This window comes from Zonotrichia albicollis, chromosome 7 (genome assembly GCF_047830755.1).
Source record: "Zonotrichia albicollis isolate bZonAlb1 chromosome 7, bZonAlb1.hap1, whole genome shotgun sequence".
In the NCBI taxonomy this organism is placed as follows: Eukaryota; Metazoa; Chordata; class Aves; order Passeriformes; family Passerellidae; genus Zonotrichia; species Zonotrichia albicollis.
In genome coordinates, this window is record NC_133825.1 from 30,783,421 (window position 1) to 30,803,095 (window position 19,675).

The 19,675-nt window shown below is 38.9% G+C and overlaps 1 protein-coding gene across 7 annotated transcripts in view; it reads left to right on the forward strand.

Annotated features, from left to right (window-relative positions):
• The first annotated feature begins 997 nt into the window (after positions 1 to 997).
• Positions 998 to 19,675, forward strand: part of PPP3CB (protein phosphatase 3 catalytic subunit beta) — a 46,232-nt gene continuing 27,554 nt past the window's right edge. For all 7 annotated transcript variants that reach the window (XR_012581106.1, XM_074544853.1, XM_074544849.1 and 4 more), the window contains exons 1-5: positions 998 to 1,378; positions 12,000 to 12,200; positions 14,243 to 14,367; positions 16,375 to 16,486; positions 17,376 to 17,521. Coding sequence is in view for 6 of the 7 variants with exons in the window: in XM_074544853.1 (XP_074400954.1) it covers positions 1,309 to 1,378; positions 12,000 to 12,200; positions 14,243 to 14,367; positions 16,375 to 16,486; positions 17,376 to 17,521 (654 nt within the window). In the remaining variant the exon portion in view is untranslated. The remainder of the gene's footprint in view (positions 1,379 to 11,999; positions 12,201 to 14,242; positions 14,368 to 16,374; positions 16,487 to 17,375; positions 17,522 to 19,675) is intronic.

Sequence of the window (19,675 nt, forward strand, 5' to 3'; positions counted from 1 at the left end):
GTTGTGGGCATGGAATTACTAGAACTCTGGTTTTCCAAAACTTTGGAGTCTTGCAAATTCCCCAAGGGTTTATAATTCTTACACTCAAAATTTTCATTTGCTTCCCTGAGTGTTTTTATGTGTTTCATTCAAAGTTTCTTGCTTGTACTGTCTTGGCTGTAAAATAGAAAAGCAAGGTTAACTCAAGCACTTGTGTAACCTGTCAATTTCAATGTTTTTTTGTTTAAGCCAAAAAGCTTTTCGTGGGAGATCTTCATCCCAGGTGTCACCCTTTTCCCTTGGACCTGAATGTGGCAAGAACCAAGACGTTGCTGGAAACCAGAACTTCTGAATGGCTTTTCTTTCTTAACTTCCTGCTTTCTTGTGTGGAATAGATTGCACAGCTCGGTATAAATAATGCATGTGAACTTTGTTGGTTTGTATAGAACGTAAAGGCCGCGATAACACTGCCCCCCTGTCAGCCTGCGCAGCTTTGGGGGATGAGGGGCGCAGCTCCTGCCGCCGTACCCTGGGCCCTCCATGCTCTTTGGTCCACTCTTGCTCAGCTCCAGGGAGAAGGCAGACAATCTGGCTGAATGATCTGTCACGGGGAGTTTGCCCCAAGCTGTGCCCAAACTCTCACTGCGAGGGAACTTCTCTTTCCTCCTTCCTTTCCTGCCAGGTTTGGCTCTGGGTCACTTTGTGTCGTGCTGGCCCCCCTGAGGGCACGGCCGCGGCCCCTCGCTCTGCGCTGGTTCCCGGTGGGAAGCGAGGGCCTTGCCACCCCCCAAGCCCGCTCCCCGGGCTGTGCTGCCCTCGGGGCGGCCCTACGGAGCTCTCCAAGGTGGCCGCCGGCCCTCGCCCGCGCGGCTTCGCTGGGGGCCGGGCCATCCGCCGCGCCTCCCCCTCGGCCCCGGCCTGGCGCCCGCCCGTCCTGGGGCGGGGGCGTTCCGGCCGCCTCGCCCGCCTCCGCCTGCTGTCCGGAGCGCGCCGGGAGGTGTCGGGCCGCATTCCCCGCCCCGCCCCGCGCCGCCGCCCCGGGTCGGGCGGGAGTCTCGCCGTGGTCCCGGTCGGGGCCGGGAGCTCCGCGCGCTCCCGCGGTACCCGGCGGGCGGCGGCGCGGTGCATGCCGGGCCCGGGGCGGACCGTCCCCGCGCTGCGCCAGGAGCCGCGAGCCGCGCCCGCCGCCATGTTCCGCCGGGCCGCCGCCGCCCGGCGCCTGTAGCCGCCCCCGCCCGCCCCGCCGCGCCCCACCAGCCGCCGGCGGAGGGGCGGACGAAGGCGCTGCCGCGCCCAGCAGCCGCCGCCGGAGCCCGGCAGCGCTCAGCGATGTCCGCCAAGGAAGGGAGCAAGGTGCTGCTGCTGACGCCCCACGCCACCAGCGAACGCGCCGTCAAGGGTGAGCGACCCGCTGTCCCTCAGAGGGAACATGGCTGCGCGGCGCGGCGGGGCCGTGACCCCCGCCCGAGCGCCGGGGCCCGCCTGGGCGCGGAGAGGCGGCCTGGCCGTGGGCAGCGTTGCCCTCCATGTGCGGGCCGGGCTGCCCTGGCCGCAGGTGGGGACGGGAGGGCAGCTCGGCACCTTGCGGAGGCGTGGGATGCCCGCACGGGCGTGGGAGTATCCGGGGTGGGCGCTGCTGCATCGGGGGGACTGAGCTGGGCGCGGGCGGCCTGTGAGGGCGGCGGGGCTGCGGGGGAAGCGGTGGCCGCGGCCTGCGGGCCTGGCGCGTCCCGCCCGGATGCGCTGCCCGAGGGGCGTGCGGGGCTGACCGGGCGCCCCGGCCCTCCCGGGGCCCGGCTCTGCGGGGCTTTTCCGTTGCCTGCCAGGAGAGAGCTCTGTAATTGCAGCCGCTGTCAGCGCCGGGGAAGAGCGAATGGGAAGGTGCTGCCACCCGTTCGATTGGCTGCTGTTCTCAGGTTCCAGTTCTGATGGAGAAAATTCACCTTGATCTATTTCTTTGTGGCCTTCTTTGGTAATCTCGTGGGGAGCCACGAAAGGTCAAACGTTATACTTCTTAGGAGAAAAAGTAAAGCATTTTATGGTAGATACATCCATCTAGAACTAGGATGGTCTAGCGACCAAAATGGTATAAAATAGTTATTTTATCTGAACCCTGAGAAGTGTGTCATTTTAGTTTTTGCGAGGAGAATAATCCTTTGCAGCCAAAGCATCCTGAAATATGCGTGATAGACCTAAATTGATAGTTAAGGGTAGAGCATAGGTAGTGCTTCAAAGAATTCCTAGGTTGTATTTACTCAGGTTGTGCACCATTTTATTTTGATCCCAGTTTTCGTGTTGCACTGTATTTGGTGGTGTCAGTGTGGACAATTGTTATGGCAGGCCTGGTTGGAAATCTCAGGTATACACAAGAGTCTGCTTTTAAGATTGACATTCCTAGGAACACAGGGTCTGACTGAGGTGGAAGGGGTGCACATCTGGTTGTTTAACTTGTTATGTTACAGGAGGTCTTGAGAAATGAACAGGATGCATTTGTCCTCAGCAGGTGTTAATTAAAGCCTTGGAATCCCATTGGAGGTTTTGAACATTGGCATGTTTTCTAAAAAACTGGAAAGCTTTATTAGCAATAAGTTGTTACTCATTTGAATTGCTTAACCTGTTGATTTGTTTGAACAAATTTCAAGGGTAAAAGTAGAAAATGTTAAAACCAGTCTATTGGAAACCTGTACTCCTTAGTGCTACTTCAGTGTGTGGTGTTTAGACCTGCTGAATTTTGTACCTTTACTGCAATTTGTGGTAAGAAGTTAAGTTCTTCAAACAATGGGGGAAAATCAATAGTAAGTGATCAGGTGCTTTAGAACACAGTGGAAAACCTGCTGATTTCCAATCACTTAATAAGTCAGCTTGTCACAATGTGACCTGTGCATCTGATTGTTTAAATTCTTTAAGCCTTGCTTCATTCTAAGCAGAATTATTGCCTGAGTTTGCAGTATTTCTTTGAACCTGAGTGTTAGGATGCAGAACTATTGTATAGGTAATGTGCATAGATAATTTGTGTAGGTAATATTGTATTGTATGGGTAATCAGTCTTTGATGGCTTCATCTGACAGGATTGGAAGCAGTTCCTATAGCAGCATTTTTCTGCTCCTTCTGTTGACCTGTCCTCTCCACCCCGTCATGCTGAATCACTGGCTGCTGGAGAAGGCCTGGCCAGTTGTGCCAAGCTCTCTGTTATTGATACAAAGGACAGGGTGCTTTGGTTTCTCCTCCCCCATTAGGTGCAGTGCAGTTGGAAATACTTTTTTTAGACAGTGACCCCAGAAGTGCAAGATTGCAGGTTATGTCAGTCCTAAGTGGGAGTATCTGTGCAATTTGTTGAAACCGTGCTAAGATGTGACAACTGTGTCACATCCCTCTTCACAAACAGATGCATTGCCTCTTGCATACCGAGAAACATTCACCATACTCTCTCCTATTATACAATGAATAAGTCTTTTATAATGTCTCAGATTCTTAAGAAAAGCCACAGAGAAAATGTAGTAATATTATCTGGTGTATCTCTATATTGGTCCATATTTCTGCTTTCATGCTTTCTATATGCTGTGTCTTTTGGGGAGAAAATTTGAATTCAGGACCTAAAGCTTGCTGTTATTTGCATTATCTTGATTTTATTTAAGTTTTAATTTCTTCCTTTGTATCAGTGGAAGAGGGGGATAAAGAACAGAATCAATTAAATTTCAGAGGCTGTGAGAAATTGAATTCTTTGCCATTTATAATATATGTTAGCAAAAGTGGGCAAGAGATGCTCACCCAAGAGGCAATGACTGAATTACTGTATCATCAGTAACTAGTTTTTTCTAATAAGGTAGGATAATGATTAGGATGTGTCCCCCTTCATATTTTGACTTGTGTATTTAGCAGTTGATGGGAAGCACAGATATGTAGAGAAGTATCTGAAAGGCTGACAGATTTATTATGTCATATCAGATAGATATATACAAAAAAAACATAAAAATAGCTTTAAATATGCAGTCTAGCTGTGTTGTCTAGCATATCTTTCCAAGTATGAATTTTCTCATCAAAGGTCATTGATTGCTTCTGAAGTGTATAAAAAGCTCAAATTTTCTCTTACATGGCTTAGTTAAATTGCCTAAGTAATTTGTACTTACCGAGTTTCCTGTAAGTTAATGGTTAGCTGTGGAACTGAAAAACTGCCTAAAGTCAGCTTTTGGCATTTGGTTCCCAAAAGGTGTCTTGTGATGAGGCTTTTGTTACTGCTATATATATATTTTTTTTTCCCAAAGAGCATGAGAAAATGTACCTGTTCTGATTCACTGTTTTCTAAGGCACCCTGTCCATCTTTGAAGGATACTTAGTGTTTTACTGTCTTGTGAAACAAAGCAGTTCCCTCCATTATGTTCTGTCGAAATCTTTTTGCAGTGAACTGTTCTTGATACTTAAATGCTATATCTGATTCTTTGGGTTTGCCTTTTTTTAGATGAGAATTGACTGCAGTCAGCTCACCTCACCTCTTAGCCATGTGGCTTTCAAACTTGAAATTTGTCAATGTATCTTTGCTCCTGAAACAGCTGTTTCACTGCCTTGCAGTAAGGTACTTCTCCCTGCTAGGGATGAAGGAGAGTTTGGAAGCTCACGCTGATGCAGTGGCCCTGAGCATGGCAGGGGTGAGCCTTGATTGCTTTTTTTTGAGAGGTTACTAAACACAAACACTCTGCTTGCAAAGAATTTGTTGCTTTGGTGATAGGTATACATGAAACAGTCTATATAATGTCTGTCTCCACCAGGTGTATCATGTAGCATGCAAGCATGGTGCTCTTTTCAGCCTTTCCCTGGCTCTTGTGGGTGGTTAGAGCCCAGAGCTGGGCTTGGGAGTTCCCATCCTCCCAGCATTACAGGGCCCTGTGGGTGTGCTAGGCCTTGGGACACAATCCACGGGACCTTGTCATGCTGACCTAATGCTAAATTTGGAGATTCTGTCTGTTCTTCTGGAAATGGAAAGATTCCTTTGTTTTGGATAGAAGTCATGGTACAGTCTGATTGGCAGACAGTCATTTTGGATATTAAATGGAAGCTTATTGAAACAACTCTTTAGAGAAACCCAAAGAAATGTAACTCAAATCCTTGAGTGAGCAGGCTCTGAAATAAAGGCTCTAATAGCTACTTTTGAACAATTGCGCCTATGTGAGGAGAAAAAGAAATCATTGCAGTATTTAAATTTATAATTCAGAGTCTGGTTTTAAAAAAAGGTAAAATGTCGACCGGCAGCATGAAGCCTGTTTTAAAAATTTTGTAAGGCACTTATGCAGCTGGCCAGATTCTAGGATGATCCAGAGAAGCAGCAGCATGAAGAGAGTATTGAAGGGTCATATTAAAAAAAAAAAAAAAAAATCACAATTTTGTTTTGGGGGAGAGACAATGGAATGGAACTGAATTCTGGCAAGTAAGTGTTTGACTGGTCTTTTTTTTAGTTTCAGGGGATGTTTAGAGGGAATGAATCTTGAAATCACAACAGCAAAACCAAAAAAACCTCACCCAAAAATGGAAGCCTTTTTCAATTTCAGTAGGGCAAATTGGCAGTTGGGGGCTGGGAAGGTAAGGCCAGAGCACAAAAATCTGGCAGCTGCTCACATGTGTGTTTATTTTGTAAGGAACTAAGGACTCTTTCACACATGAGTCAGTTCTTATTGCTGAATGGATCAAAGAATTCTCACATTGAAATGTAAGTGGTTTCAAGATTCATCAACGAAAAAAATGTTCCCAAAAAGAATCTCAAGATCAGGAGATGTTTGTCTGGTGGCTCTAAAGGAATTCCTTGGGAGTTTTGGGTGCAAAACTGTTTATTTTCCATAGCCTGTGGTGTAACTCGTCTTCTGAGTCTGGGAGATGGAGCATGGCTGCATTTAAAAAAAATCGGGAATTAACTGGACACCTGCAAATCAATAATTTCAACAGATTCATAGCACTTGTAAGAAAAAGTGGTCTAGCTATGTACCCAGGAAATACAGTGTTAAAGAGGAATTGGTACAGGTTTCATAGATGAAATTCAAGAGAAATTGTTTGAATATTTTGAAGAAGCCAGTGAGCTTGTTGATCCAGGCAAAACTATTAATCATGTTTCTTCACTGAAGTCTTTAAAGTAAGCAGAAGAGGAAATATCCTCTTCTGGATCAAAGTCAGTTAGGAGAGAAAGGATGTTAATAGGTGATAAACTCCCATGGTGGAGGGAGGTTGACATTTGTCATGTGTGCTCTTTAAATGTGTTGACAGGTTCTTTAGAAAACAGAGTGAATGGCAAATAGTAACACCTACCCAGGACAGCTGACTTGCAGAGATGCTTCAGTAAGCTCTTGTAGGCTGAGTGCTTGGTAAAGAACTTGTAGGAGATGCTGTTCAGAGAAAGAGCAGACTCTACAAAGGACAGAATAATTCTTTTTTAAACATAGGAGGCAGTGAACTTGGGAAATAAATATTAGGATCTATATGGATGACATTATGAAAATATTAATGCAGTGGCAGTCAAGTTCTTTTTTTAGACAGTCTGATAAGAATTCAGGGAGAATTAGATGGCCAATTTAGAAAAAGGAGATTTCGCCATCATGCCATTACATGTATGTTGTGCTGTACGTGCCTCTTGAACAACAACATGTAATTTTGTTCCATCTTTCTGGTTTTCTTTTATCTAAAGATATGTTCAGAGGCAGAGAGTGGCATTTGGGCAAGGTGGAGTGACAAAGTTGACAAGTCTCTGACTTGGAAAAGGAGTGGTTGAATAGCGTATAGAGTTAGATATTTCTTATCTTATGAATGATATTTAATGGAAAAGTTGAATAGGAAGCTACTGTAATTCTTGTCACCCTGTGAAAAGGAGAAATGCAGTTCCAAACAATAGAAGATGTGAAATACCTTTTCATGTAACATGTAATTCAGATTGTGGAATTAGTAGTAAGAAGGTGCAGTGGAGGCAAAAGCTGTGAAAATGTCTCTTCAGAATTTGGACAAAATAGTGGAAAACAGTTCTAGCAGTGGTCATAAACATGGTGGTCTGGAAGAAACTTTAGAGAAAATCCATGAAGCACCTTGTTTCAAAAACAGAGTATGGAGAGGGAAAGATCTATGCATCCATCATTGCATTTAAGCACTATGTAATCTTTAATATATATATTACATAGTGTGGCCATTTTAAGGGCAGGAGTATCTTTAAATACTTTTCAAAGAAATACTTGTATTTTTCCTGTGAGGAACTTGTAAAAACGTCAACCAAGTTAGTTGAAAAACTACACAGTATAAAAGATGAATGAATGTACCATGGCATACAAGATATATCAACAGTTTCATTTGAGATTTAAAATTTGATGAAACTTTTGAGACTACAAGTACATGGTAAGTGAGGATGAAATAAATAGTACCTTTAGTGCTGTTGTAGGGTTTCAAGGTTTACAGGGCCATTTTTTCTTGCTTTTAAGATGCTGGTTAGCATGGCAGGAACCTTGCATTCAAAGAAACTTTGGGGTAGTTTTGATAATCTGCAATAAATGGACTTTGCTGTATTTATGCTTTCTTGCTGGAGGCGAATAGGGTAACTTGTGGGTTTTGTCAGCTTTTGATTGTAGCTTTCTGATTCCAATAGATGTGCCTGTGTATTTGTGCTTATCTAGTATTTCCAAAGTTGCTGCTCCACAGACCATCTGTGATGCCTTTATGCTATTTCTTTTCAAATCTGTTCTGCCAGTGCAGAAGAATGTTTGGATATATTCTGTCCTCATAGCAGTTATGGATGCTGCATCTTTTCCTTCTGTGGAGATACTGGCAGAGGTGTGAAAACTCCAGGGACAAATTGAAAGATGTAAATAGGTGTTAGGCTTTGTGATTCTTCTGAGTGACAATACACAGACAGCAATGCATTTATGAAACCAAAAGACCACAAAAGGTGGCTAAGTGACAGAAAACCACAGACCATTGGCAATATCATGGTAATAAACCTGCTGAGAAAATGAAGAATGCTGGCCTTTCTTTTCACAGAGCACCATGCTTGTATGCTACATGATACACTTGGTGGAGACAGACATTATATAGACTGTTTCATGTATACCTATCACCAAAGCAACAAATTCTTTGCAAGCAGAGTGTCTGTGTTTAGTAACCTTCGTAATGTGAGATGAGACACTTCATCGATAAAATCAAAAACTTCTTGAAACAGAAAATGCAGTCTGGGATATTGAGCAGGTTTTAACAGCCAAAATTAAATTCATGAAACATGCCGTGGGCTTCTGATGATAGAGGAAGAATGGCTACTTTTCTTTCACTGTGAGGGAAAAAGAATTTTTTAAAGTTTTACGGTCATAAGAACAGAAACAATTTTGCTTGTGAAAGTAGAGTACCTTCTATGGTTGATCCCTGATGCTTTTTCTTACATTAGTCTAGGAGCTTTGATCTCATCTTGTTTCACGAGCCTGTTCCAACAGGGTGTCTCTTGATACAAGCCAGATTTACCTGAGGTTATTACAATGGGCATAGGTATCAGTGTGCTTTAAATTTACAGTATCTACATGTAAAATTTTATTAGCAGCTACTGTTGTATTTAGTTACTAGGCAATGTGAGATCTGCTTTGGGTCTGGAGGTGGCGTTTGTGTGAGTTGCCATATTGCACCTCTCAGCAGGGATTATTATATTGGGTAAAGTGCAACACTAATGTTGTTTTTCTGCTTTGAACTTCTTACTGTGTCTTGGGAATTGATCCTTCAGATTGCTGCTAATCTTTGAATCTCCACAGCATGCTTTATTGTAAGGTATCCATGTGCCCAGAGGCTTGTAAAAGTCAATTTAGAATTAAGTTTTGAGGTTTTGCTTTCTGTATCTCTTATTGATACTGCAGTACAAAGGAAAGGTGATTTTTTCCCTCTTTGTTTATGCCTATTCAATTAGCAATAAAAAGTCATCAAAGTATTTTCATTAACAACATGTTTTTTTCCTCAGCTCTATTTTTTACATTGTCTGATCAGTATATTAAAATTGTATCATTTGTATGTATTTTTAAAGTGAAATTGATTAGTTGTGACTAGTAAGCAATGGTTTGTTTTAGAAAGTCTGGTCTGTGCTTGTAAATCATTATGTGTTGCATTTGTTATTAACATCTATACTTTCACTGATAAGATATTGCAGTGTGTATTAGATATTCATCTTTAGATACTTTTCTATTGTTTAGCTTGGCTGGGAATGGAAGAAGAGAATCCTTTAATGCCCAACACCATGTAATTTCCTTAGGGTAACTCCTCTTAATTACTGTTCTGTTTCAGTCCCGAGAGCGCAGGTTGGGCACAGACTTTGAAACGTGGATTATATTTGTGTCTTGGAACACATCATGCTGCAATTCTTTTTCCTTAGGCTATAACATTCTATGACTACTTCATCAAAGCTTTAATTAAACCCATTAGTTTGCAGAAATTGTCTACATGCTTCAAAAATCCCCATCCTTAACCTATTAAAAGCAGTTGTAATATTTTTCAAAGGTATGCACTCTAATACAATGTTAACTTTTGCTGGAACAAAACTCAAAGTATAAAATGGAAAGAAACAGTTTTTCTAAAATGTGTTACTTTTTATTTACTGGGTGATGCAGATCATGACTAAAATCTTTAGCCGTATTTTATTCTGCCTCTCTGAAAATTATTTTTAAGAAATCCTTCTTGAGCAATGGGAAAATACATGTATTATGTGAAAAGGATTTTGTTAAACTCTGAGGAACTAGTTTTAAGACTTCATTTTTTCATGAGGCAAATATAACTTCAGAGATCCTTAATTACCTCTCATACCACAGTTGTGGCTTGTGGGCATTATGGATAACAAACCCCCGGATACAGAGTTTTAAATCTCAGTCTTCATAAGTATATTAATTGAAATAATTTGAGACAGATCTTGACACTGGAGTAAAGCCTCCTAGAAAATATAATTCAATAGACAAACTCAGAGCTTTATTTTGTTAGTAGATACAAGAACTTTATTAAGAGAAGAAAATTTCATTTACCATGAACTTAAAACCCCTGAAGTATCTGAAGTGCCATAAGGAAGAGGTCTTAGTGAATTCTGCAGCCGCTGGTGGTTGTAGTAAGTTAGCAATGATTTGCATTTAGGAGAATGAAGAACGGGTGGTCCCCTCAACAGACCCTGCATCTACCAAAGAAAGCTTCCAAAAAGAACAAAACAGTCATCTTCACCTTGGTAGATCTGAATAAAACTAGGATTAATGGAGCACAGCTTTTAAAAAACTGTGTCTTGGAGGTCACTGACTTTGGTTGTGGCAAGGTGTGTGAGATCTCTAATGCTTTTGAAGGAATTGAAGCAGGAGAAATCTTCTTTTTGAGTTGTCTGGTCTCTCCTGAAAAGATAAGCTCAACTTTGAATTGCTGAAGGCAATTGTGGGCCCACAAATAATGTATTAAAAAAAGTGGGGCAAGAAAGAGCCTAAAACTGATTCATGTACAGATTGATTAAAAACTTCCAAATAATGTAAAAAATAACATTAAGAGAATCTGAAAGTTAGAAAGTAAGTTCAGAAAAGCAGTTAATATTAGATCTGATGCTTGCCTGGTCATAATTAAGTGCTTCTAAAAATTAGATAAATTTATTTTGTCAAAATAATTAATTTCTCCTCTCAGAGCCAGATTTGTGGTTTTAAATAATTGTATGTGGAATAGGAGTGATTGTCTTTGGATGTCTTAAATAAGTTAAGTTTGTTAACATTTGGACTACATGGAATTTTAGCATTTCTGAGTGAAACTTGAATTGCTGATAGGGGAGGCTGAAGGAAAGGCATAAAATTTTTCTTTCATTAATTGAATCCTTTATGTCCACAGAAAAGTGGTGAATTAGTTCTACAATATGTAGGGACACATTATGCTGATTTTTGCTACATAGAAACTTTAGTAAGAGGAATAGTAGACATATCTGTAGTTTATCTTCCAGAAAAATTTATTTCAGTGAATATGTATATGATTTGGGCTTCAGGTGTTTTATTTTTACTCCTCCATAAAGCAGAAGGGTAGCAATGTGTTAGTAGTAATCTAGAAATGGATTTAAATGAAGTCAGGGAGTGTTTCAGTATCTAAGCATTGATTTTTTGAATGTAGTGCTTAACTTCAGAGAGTATGAAAATAAATATAAATACTCTATCTACAAGTGTATTCATGCCACTAGTTCTTATCTCTGAGTAGATGTATTCCTCCTATTTTTCTCTTTTAACACAGAGTATTTAGATGGTGAGAAACAGAATGGTTTTGCTTCTGTTGTAGTTAATTCTCTCAGCAGCAGAATGCTTGAGGAGGGGACAGGGGCAGATGAGCTTTATTTCCTGTAACATCCCGAGTGCCATGACATTGCTTAGTGGCATTTTGAAGTGTTGTCTTTTTCCATGGCTCACATCCATATTTCACTTGTGCAGTAACTGAACTGCTGCAGATTGCCAGATGTGCTGTCTGGGCAGTTGCTGAGCCTGCTGTGCTGCCCACCCACTGCTTACTGACTCCTTTTATTTGTAGTCTTTTGAACAGTATTGGATCCTTTTCTTGCTAGCTTTGCATTTGTTTTGGTGGTTCTTTTTGTTTGTTTGAGGTTTTTTGCTGGGTTTTTTTCTCCTGAGGCTTTGATGATGGGATAATTTTTGATGTTGAAAGTCTGAGTAGCTATTAAATGGATAATCCTGCGTCACCAGTAGTTCATGAGTCCTTCAGGGAATGGTGGTATAATGGAGAGAGATTATTTCCCTTTGCAAAGTCAGTTTTGACCCTTCCAGATATTGTACATATTACTATGCCTTCTAACTCTGTTTTATAATTTCTACAACCTTGCATAGTAGAGATGTTTATTTTTTTAAATACAAACACAGCACTATTCTTTCCAGATTTTAATGATGTCGTAAAATTCCTTGGTGAAAAGACAAGTTTGCTACTTGGGCTAGCAGCTATTCCATGATGGATCCCCATTCCTAGATGGACTCAATTTTTCAAATTGAGTGTCATGACTACTGTTTCTTCTTTTTAAATTTTAGCTGTCCCTTTCCCACCAACGCATCGCTTGACATCTGAAGAAGTGTTTGACACAGATGGAAGACCAAGGGTTGACATTTTGAAGAACCATTTGATAAAGGAAGGTCGAGTGGATGAAGAAATTGCACTTAGAATCATCAATGAGGGTGCTGCAATATTACGGAGGGAAAAAACGATGATAGAAGTTGAAGCTCCAATTACAGGTAATATTTCTAGGTAATTGCATACATAATTAAATTTGAAAAAGCCAGATATTTTCAGTAGTAGAATTTGTCTTCAAATTGCTGAACAAAAATTTCTCTGTTAGTCCTGCTGAATTATCCCTCACAACTGCATTTGCTTAACAAATGAAGGCATTAAACTTATCAAAAAAACGAGTAGGATTGGTATTAAAATTGGGAAAAAAGAAGGAAGTAGTTAAATGCTTTTAAAATATGAATTTCTATTTCCTTCAATATTATAAGTAGGAATAAAGGCATCTACCTGAACTCAGGATAATTCTGAAATCTAAATATGCTCATGATTGTGGTTTGAAACAGATACTGTGAACTGGGACTCTTAGTGAAAAATACACCTTTATCTTGCTCTGTAAGTGAGACTGGTGACTGCATGTAAAACCATGTTCTTGTGAGAGCAGTGGTACTGATAGAGATTGTTTTAGCATCTTTGACACAAGGGCCAGAGCCACTAGGATACAAAACTGACTTTTAGGGTTTTCTTCAGTATTTTCATAGTTGGAACAGTTCTGTTTCTGTTTGACCTGGTGAAAGGTGGAGTTGGTGTAGTTTAATTCTTCTATTTATAAACAGTCTAGACTCATAGAAAGTAGCTATGTTGCATGTCTGTTATTCATGATAATGAAAGTAGATTTGCTTTTTATGTTCAAATCACATTTTCTTTAATCTGAACATGTTTTCTTCTAAATGGACTTACATAAATTAAATTAGTGTCTGCGAGCTTCTTTTAGGGCAGCAGCTTGTTATTTGTTAGTATTGGGTAAATTAAAACTTTACATATTGTTGCTGACATTTTGAAAAAAATGAATGATTGAAATGGTGGAAACTACTAAGTGGCCGACTGAGCTCGGAGTCCTTTGCAGTTCCAGATAAACTCAGAATTAAAGTTTGTTTAGCATTCTTATATTTCTGTATATCCAGGTAATTGGTCTATTGGCAATTTAAAAAGGAGGGAAGTTTTTTCAGTGTTTGAGTAGAAATCTTAAGAAAAGAGAGATAAAAGAGTGCACATTCTATTTAGTCTCATATTTTATAGATTGTGATGACAAATGGTCTGCTCTAAGCAAATAACAACCTTTATATAGTGGTGTGCCATATCCAGTATTTCTTTCCAAAATTAGGACAACTTTTTTCCCCAAAGATTTTACTGATAAACTCTAAAAAGTCAGGACATGCTATTTGTCAGTTGATCAGTGACTTTGTGCATCAAGGAAAGGCATAATCTCTCAAATTCCTGTTGTTACCATTGACACCTTATGCAGAAGTGAGAAGGCAGCTCTTGACTTCCATTGACCTGGGAACTCCAGTGGGAAAGAGGAGATAGGAGCAGTTGTCTCTTTCATGCATTTTTAATTACTTTTTTAAGGTTGTGAGATGACCTGTTTTGCTGTATGCTCCCTAAAGACTTCCCATCTGCTGCTATCTTTGGCACATCTGCCTTTGGTTGCTGACCACTGGGCTTGTCCCTTCTCATATTCTAAAAACACAGGAAAAATCCACTGTTGAAATAATGAACATGGTTATTTGAAGGAGAAAAGTAACTCAGCAAGGAGAAGATATGATTTTAATAAAAAGTATATTAGTCTGACTCAGAAACAAAAGTACACTCCCTGGTTTTTTTCAAGTTCACATGAACTCAGCAAATTGTTGTGAAGCAGCAGGCATTTTCAAATACACATGCCAAGGAGAATTTACAAAGCTACTTAAGGAGCTGGGGGGGACATTAAAGAAGTGCTGACAGCTTTCAAGACCTCAGTCTCAGTGCATTAAATGTGTTGGAAGAATATGCCCCAGTCTCCTGGACTCAGAGCTATATCATCAGTATTGTCACAGGTAGTGAAGACAGCATCTTAATGAAAAGCAAAGGGGGAACCTTCAAAAATTTCTGTTATTCCTTCTTTATACCTGTCTTTCTTCTTAATTAGAAGTACTTTGTGGATGTTAACTATAATTGGTAACTTTTCCTTTAGATTTTTTTAAATTAATTCGAACAAAATTTTTGCTTGCAGTGTGTGGTGATATTCATGGCCAGTTCTTTGATCTAATGAAGCTGTTTGAAGTGGGAGGATCACCTGCTAACACAAGATACCTCTTCCTCGGTGACTATGTAGACAGAGGTTATTTTAGTATAGAGGTAACTGAATATATTAATCTGTTCTGTCCTGATTTTTTTATAAGCACACTTTCACATAGGTTTTCAAATGCAGTTTTAGGTCTGCTTTAACATTTGAATGCATTCTTCCTTGCTGTGCCTTCTCCTGTGCTAAAGGCCTTTGACAGGAGGATGTTGACCAGTCGTTTGGACTGTCCTGTTGAAATCGCCACTTACTCATTTTTTCTCCTCTTTCTTTAGCTGGTTTTCTAAAAGTTGAATTCTGTTACATTATTATATGTACTGCTGCTTTGTCTGGTAATATGTTTGTATGTTGTGGACAACAGGTGAGTCATGACTGCAAGGTCTTTCAATTATTTATAATATTATCTGTTTATTTTTATAAAAGAAACTAATTTTATTTAGACAATCAAATGGTTTTTAATAATTATTAATTTTTTTTTACAAAAATTCTTAGAGCAAATACAGATATTCCCTAAGGATGACCTGTGTTTCTGCCATTAATTTTTCAGTTACCTTGAATTCAAATAATTTTTTTATTTTCAGCATGTTTCTTAATTGTGCTGCATTTTAAAGATATTCACATATTCACAGTGATTAGTTTCGGAGCATGGTTTTTAAATTAAGTGTTCTTCTGTAACCAGCCTGGGAAGTGCCTCAGCTTGGGATCTCTTCCTAGATACTGAATCTAATGGAATAGCTAGCCCTTTGAAACAGTGTCTTGCAAGTCCCAGTGTAGTACTTTTGTTTCTGTATTAAAATGTTGCCATTGTGATAATGTGTGGGGGATGTGCTGTGAAAGGCAGGCACAGTGCGTTTTGGGGCTGTTGGAGATGGCAGACCAGCAGGAGATGCAGCAAGAGCAATTGCCTCAAAGTCATCTTTAAGGAAAAATTTCAGTCGATATTCCCTATTTATTATTTTGATCTTTGCTTGTTTTTGATGATTACAAATAATGTAATTGTCCTTGAAAAAGGCATTTGCATATCAACTCTATATGTTAATATATGAAAGTTTGGTATGAAAGCTTTTCAACCACTGCACTTAAAAAAATTTCTGAACAAAGATTAGTTTTACATTTTTTACTAAGAAGATAAAAATTCAGTAATTAGTTTAACTAAACTTCACAATAAAAGTCTTTGATGTGTTTCTCAATGTTTGCTGTGTTTAATTTAAAGTGTCCATTTGTTTTCTTTCTTCCCTTTTCATGTGTTCTGCTATTCTGTGCAAAATAACTTTGAGTAATAGTAGCTTCAGGGTACTGGAATTTGTTAAGAGCAATGATAATAAGAGTTTGTAGGTGACTTCAGTGAAGTCCAAAACTTGTGGGGTTTTGAGATTTCTGTGCTCAGTCAAAAATAAAAGAATTAGATCTGAAGTTTGTGAAATACGTTTTGGGCATTCAGTATTGCTGGGTGGTAACAGACTCTTTTTGAGGCTTTGCTGCTCTTGTTGCAGTAATAATGACAGATAGAAAATTACTATAGTTCTTTGACTTTGCTGCTTGTACACTGAGCAGTCAGCTTCCCCAGTGTTTGGGGAGAGAATGATTTTCTCTGTCCATTTGTAGTTTAAAAATGATATCCAAATGAGGTATCTAACCTTAAGGGAAATTATTTTGTCAGGGGTTTTTTCCCCAGTCTCTGTTAATAAATGTCTGCTTTTCTTCTTATGCCAGTGTTTAGAATCATATATTATACCAGATTTTAGGCAGAAACACAATACAGTATTTGTCTAGATGAAAATATTCTACAGTTTAATTCTGCTGAGTTTACTTTAGTATTGAATATCCAGCAAATATAATTTTTTTCCAGTATTCTGTGTGACTGTTATTAGGAAAAGTAATAAGCAATTTGCATAACTCATGTCCAGAACTGGATTCAGGGAAGTAGTGCTATTTTAAAATGGCACATTAGGCAGTACCTGCTTTTTGAAACTGTTAACACCCTTATTCAGTATTTCTCAGTAATAATTTTTAAAGTTCATATAAACTAGTGTATTTTACTGGTTATCCTGTTTTCTCAACAGTGCGTGCTGTACTTATGGGTCCTGAAAATTCTTTACCCAAGCACATTGTTTCTTTTGAGAGGCAACCATGAATGCAGACACCTAACAGAGTATTTTACCTTTAAGCAAGAATGTAAGTACTGCCTAAGAATGTAAAATTAGCTACTTGCAACCTGCTGATCTATAGTCTGTCATTGTGCTTGAAAGATTGGTTTAATTAAAGCCTTGCAAACATCAGGAGGCACCACTGACTTCTGTAGAATTGCTTGCAGTTCAGTGTGGCCTTGGAGTGCAAGAAGAGAGCTAGCTGTAAATATACATTATGGAGTAAATTTTGATGTAACAATTCTGATTTTCAAGTCCTTGAGAGGAAGATAATTTTGCTGTAGTCAGGAGTGCAGAGTAACTTGCTGAGAAGTGATGTGAAGTTAACAAAAAGTCCCCACTGTGGGATAATTTTTCCATTTGGAGGATGGATTTCAGCTATACTAGTACAAGCTGCCTCTTGTACTAGTATACAGATACAAGCTGCCTCTCCATTTGAAGGCTTGTGTAAGTATTGATCCTGTGATAAATGGATCATTTGGACTGGTGAAACCCTCTTTGATGTAGGTAAAAATTACATAATCTATAATCAGTTCTTAGCTTTTCACTGTGAATGAGAATTCACAAATTTCTTAGTAGCATTTTATACTGAAGTATGCTGTCTAATTGTATAAAAATATTAGATAATTCAGTGATTTTTAAAAAAAAAAATTAAATTGATTTCAAAAACAACAATAGTTTCTTCACACTTGAGATAACAGAAGAAGTGAAAACAGTTTATAATTCTGGAAGAAAATATGTCTTAGAAACATGCTTGCTGTTTAGGTGTTTGGAAATGCTCATTTAAACCCCAAAATATTCATTGTTTCGCCTTTTTTAAGGATTCACTTTGATATATATTCTTATAACCATGATCCACTAGAGTACTTCATCCATATACTATGGATTTTTAATGATTTCTATTCTCTTTCCTGCAGGTAAAATAAAGTACTCTGAAAGAGTCTATGATGCTTGTATGGAAGCTTTTGATTGTCTCCCTCTTGCTGCTCTCTTAAATCAACAGTTTCTTTGTGTTCATGGTGGACTTTCACCAGAAATTAATACACTAGATGACATTAGGAGAGTGAGTATTTTGTGTATTTGAAAATAAGTGAAAATAGAGATATTTATATGATGCTATACAAAGTCATCTTTATGAAGTTGTCAGTATATTTTCTGTTCTTGTCTCTTGTTGAAGTGTAAATCAGGGCTGAAATGTAGGCTAAGCAGTATCATAATTAAAATCTCATGGATTATCTAGTGCATTTTCCATTAGACTTCATTGGGACAGCTGGGACTGTTACAAAACACACACAAAGAAGAAACCTCAAAATCCTCACATAGTTTTTTGAGACAGGTAGTACATGTGAATTTTCATATCCATTCCAAACAATACATTGTATTTCTTTCTAGATAAGAGCTGGTGTTCTCATGGCTTCCAGGAGAAAACTTGTTGAAATTAATTGTAGTCTTAAAATTGTTTCCTATGTCTACCATCATGTTTCAGTTATTCTGATATTTCTTTGAAAATTTTTTTACTGTCTCCAATATGTGGATTTTAGTTTTGACAAAGTGAGATATTGCAGTATTTAATAGAAATTCAGATTGCTATTTAAAGTGGCAAATTTGGTAGGCATTTGAGTAACAGTTGAGGAGTACTTCTCACTGTGGTGAATGTGCTGAGTATATTAATAAGAAGAATTTAAAAGATTTTTTAAATGTTACACAATGGAAGCACTGAATCGTGGTGTGCAATTTAAAGGGCAGAAGATTGTGATAACATGAGTTATCTGTTTCTAATAATGTGGTTTCTACTTGCATGGATAGCTTGTCAGGTGGAGATTGTATCAGATGGGAATTTTCAATCAAAATGAATTTTTCCATTGCCTTCATTTTTTCATACTCATTTTAAGCTTCTTTAAGTTCACTTAGCTGACATCTTGACTGCTGCACTTGGAACTCACAACCATTCCTGTTATGATTAGGAACAGCTAACATGCAGATGATTTCAGCTTAAAATATGTGTAGGTGGTTCTAAGAAAGCCTTGGGATTATAGGTAAGGATGGAAGAAAAAATGTGGTTTATCCACATATGGAAGAAGGTACATGGGAACCTGTTTGTAAAAAGATCTAAATGTCAGAGAGAAAGTAAAAGCATGCTCCTAAATTGCTTTTATAGTATATAAAAGTGTATATTGCAGCCTATTTTGTCTTTTTATCTTCAATTATTACATTTCTCATTTTCTTAGCATTTTCTCCTTTATTTGTGCTTTGTTTTTCTTTTTTACCTCTCCCTTTTCTCAAATTTATAGGCCATCAAGTTGAATCTCATTTTTGAATTCACTGTATTTATTCATTAGGGATTTTTTGTAATTATTGGACCATTTCAGAGCCTCAAATGTCAGTTTATTTCGCTTACAGATATTACACTACCAAGCAGAGTGATGTGAGAGGAGAAGAAAATGGCAGAAACAGAGAGGAAGTGTATTTACTCAATCAGTGGTGTAAGTGGGAAAATGTACTAAGGCACATTGCATTGTCAGAGCAAATACTGACGTGTACAGAAATCCAAATGCATTGTGCAGAGAAAGGGAAGTAAGAAAGCAAAGAGACTAAACAGTGCCATTCTCACAAAGCCTTAGCACTTCTCTCTATACAGATGGAAAGAAGCATGGTCAAGGCTTTCTGGAAAGTAATATAGAAAACATTCTGGAAAAACATTTTGGAAAGCCACTGTCATAACAGGATTGTGATTCATTTTTCTGCTGGTCTCAGTCTTGTAGCTGATCAGGTTTCACAGTATCAAGTAAATTTAGCTAAAAGGTAGTTCTCTTGTCTTGGCCTGTACTTTCAGATGTGCTTCTGTAATGTTCTAGGCTAAATTAGGCTGAAATGTTTATATGCATATATGAAAATCTGCATTGTATTTTGTTCTGGTGAAAAACACATTTATAAATGTAAGGCAGTGTTGGTAGAACTGTTCCTTGGGCCTTCTTGGTTTTTAAAGAATCATCTGGTAACCTGAAAAAGGTGCTAGTCATGGATTGGCAGTGGCTTCAGTAGCTGCATTAGAGCTTGGCATGCACTGATATTTTAAATGTATTTAAATTAAATGGGTGATGTGAAATGCTCACTATATCTAGGAAAAAATCCTATACTTGGGGGTACAAGTGTGGTGTGTGAAGTTACTTCTGTAAGCAATCAAGACAATTGTATAGTATTTCAGGCCTTTGGGTTT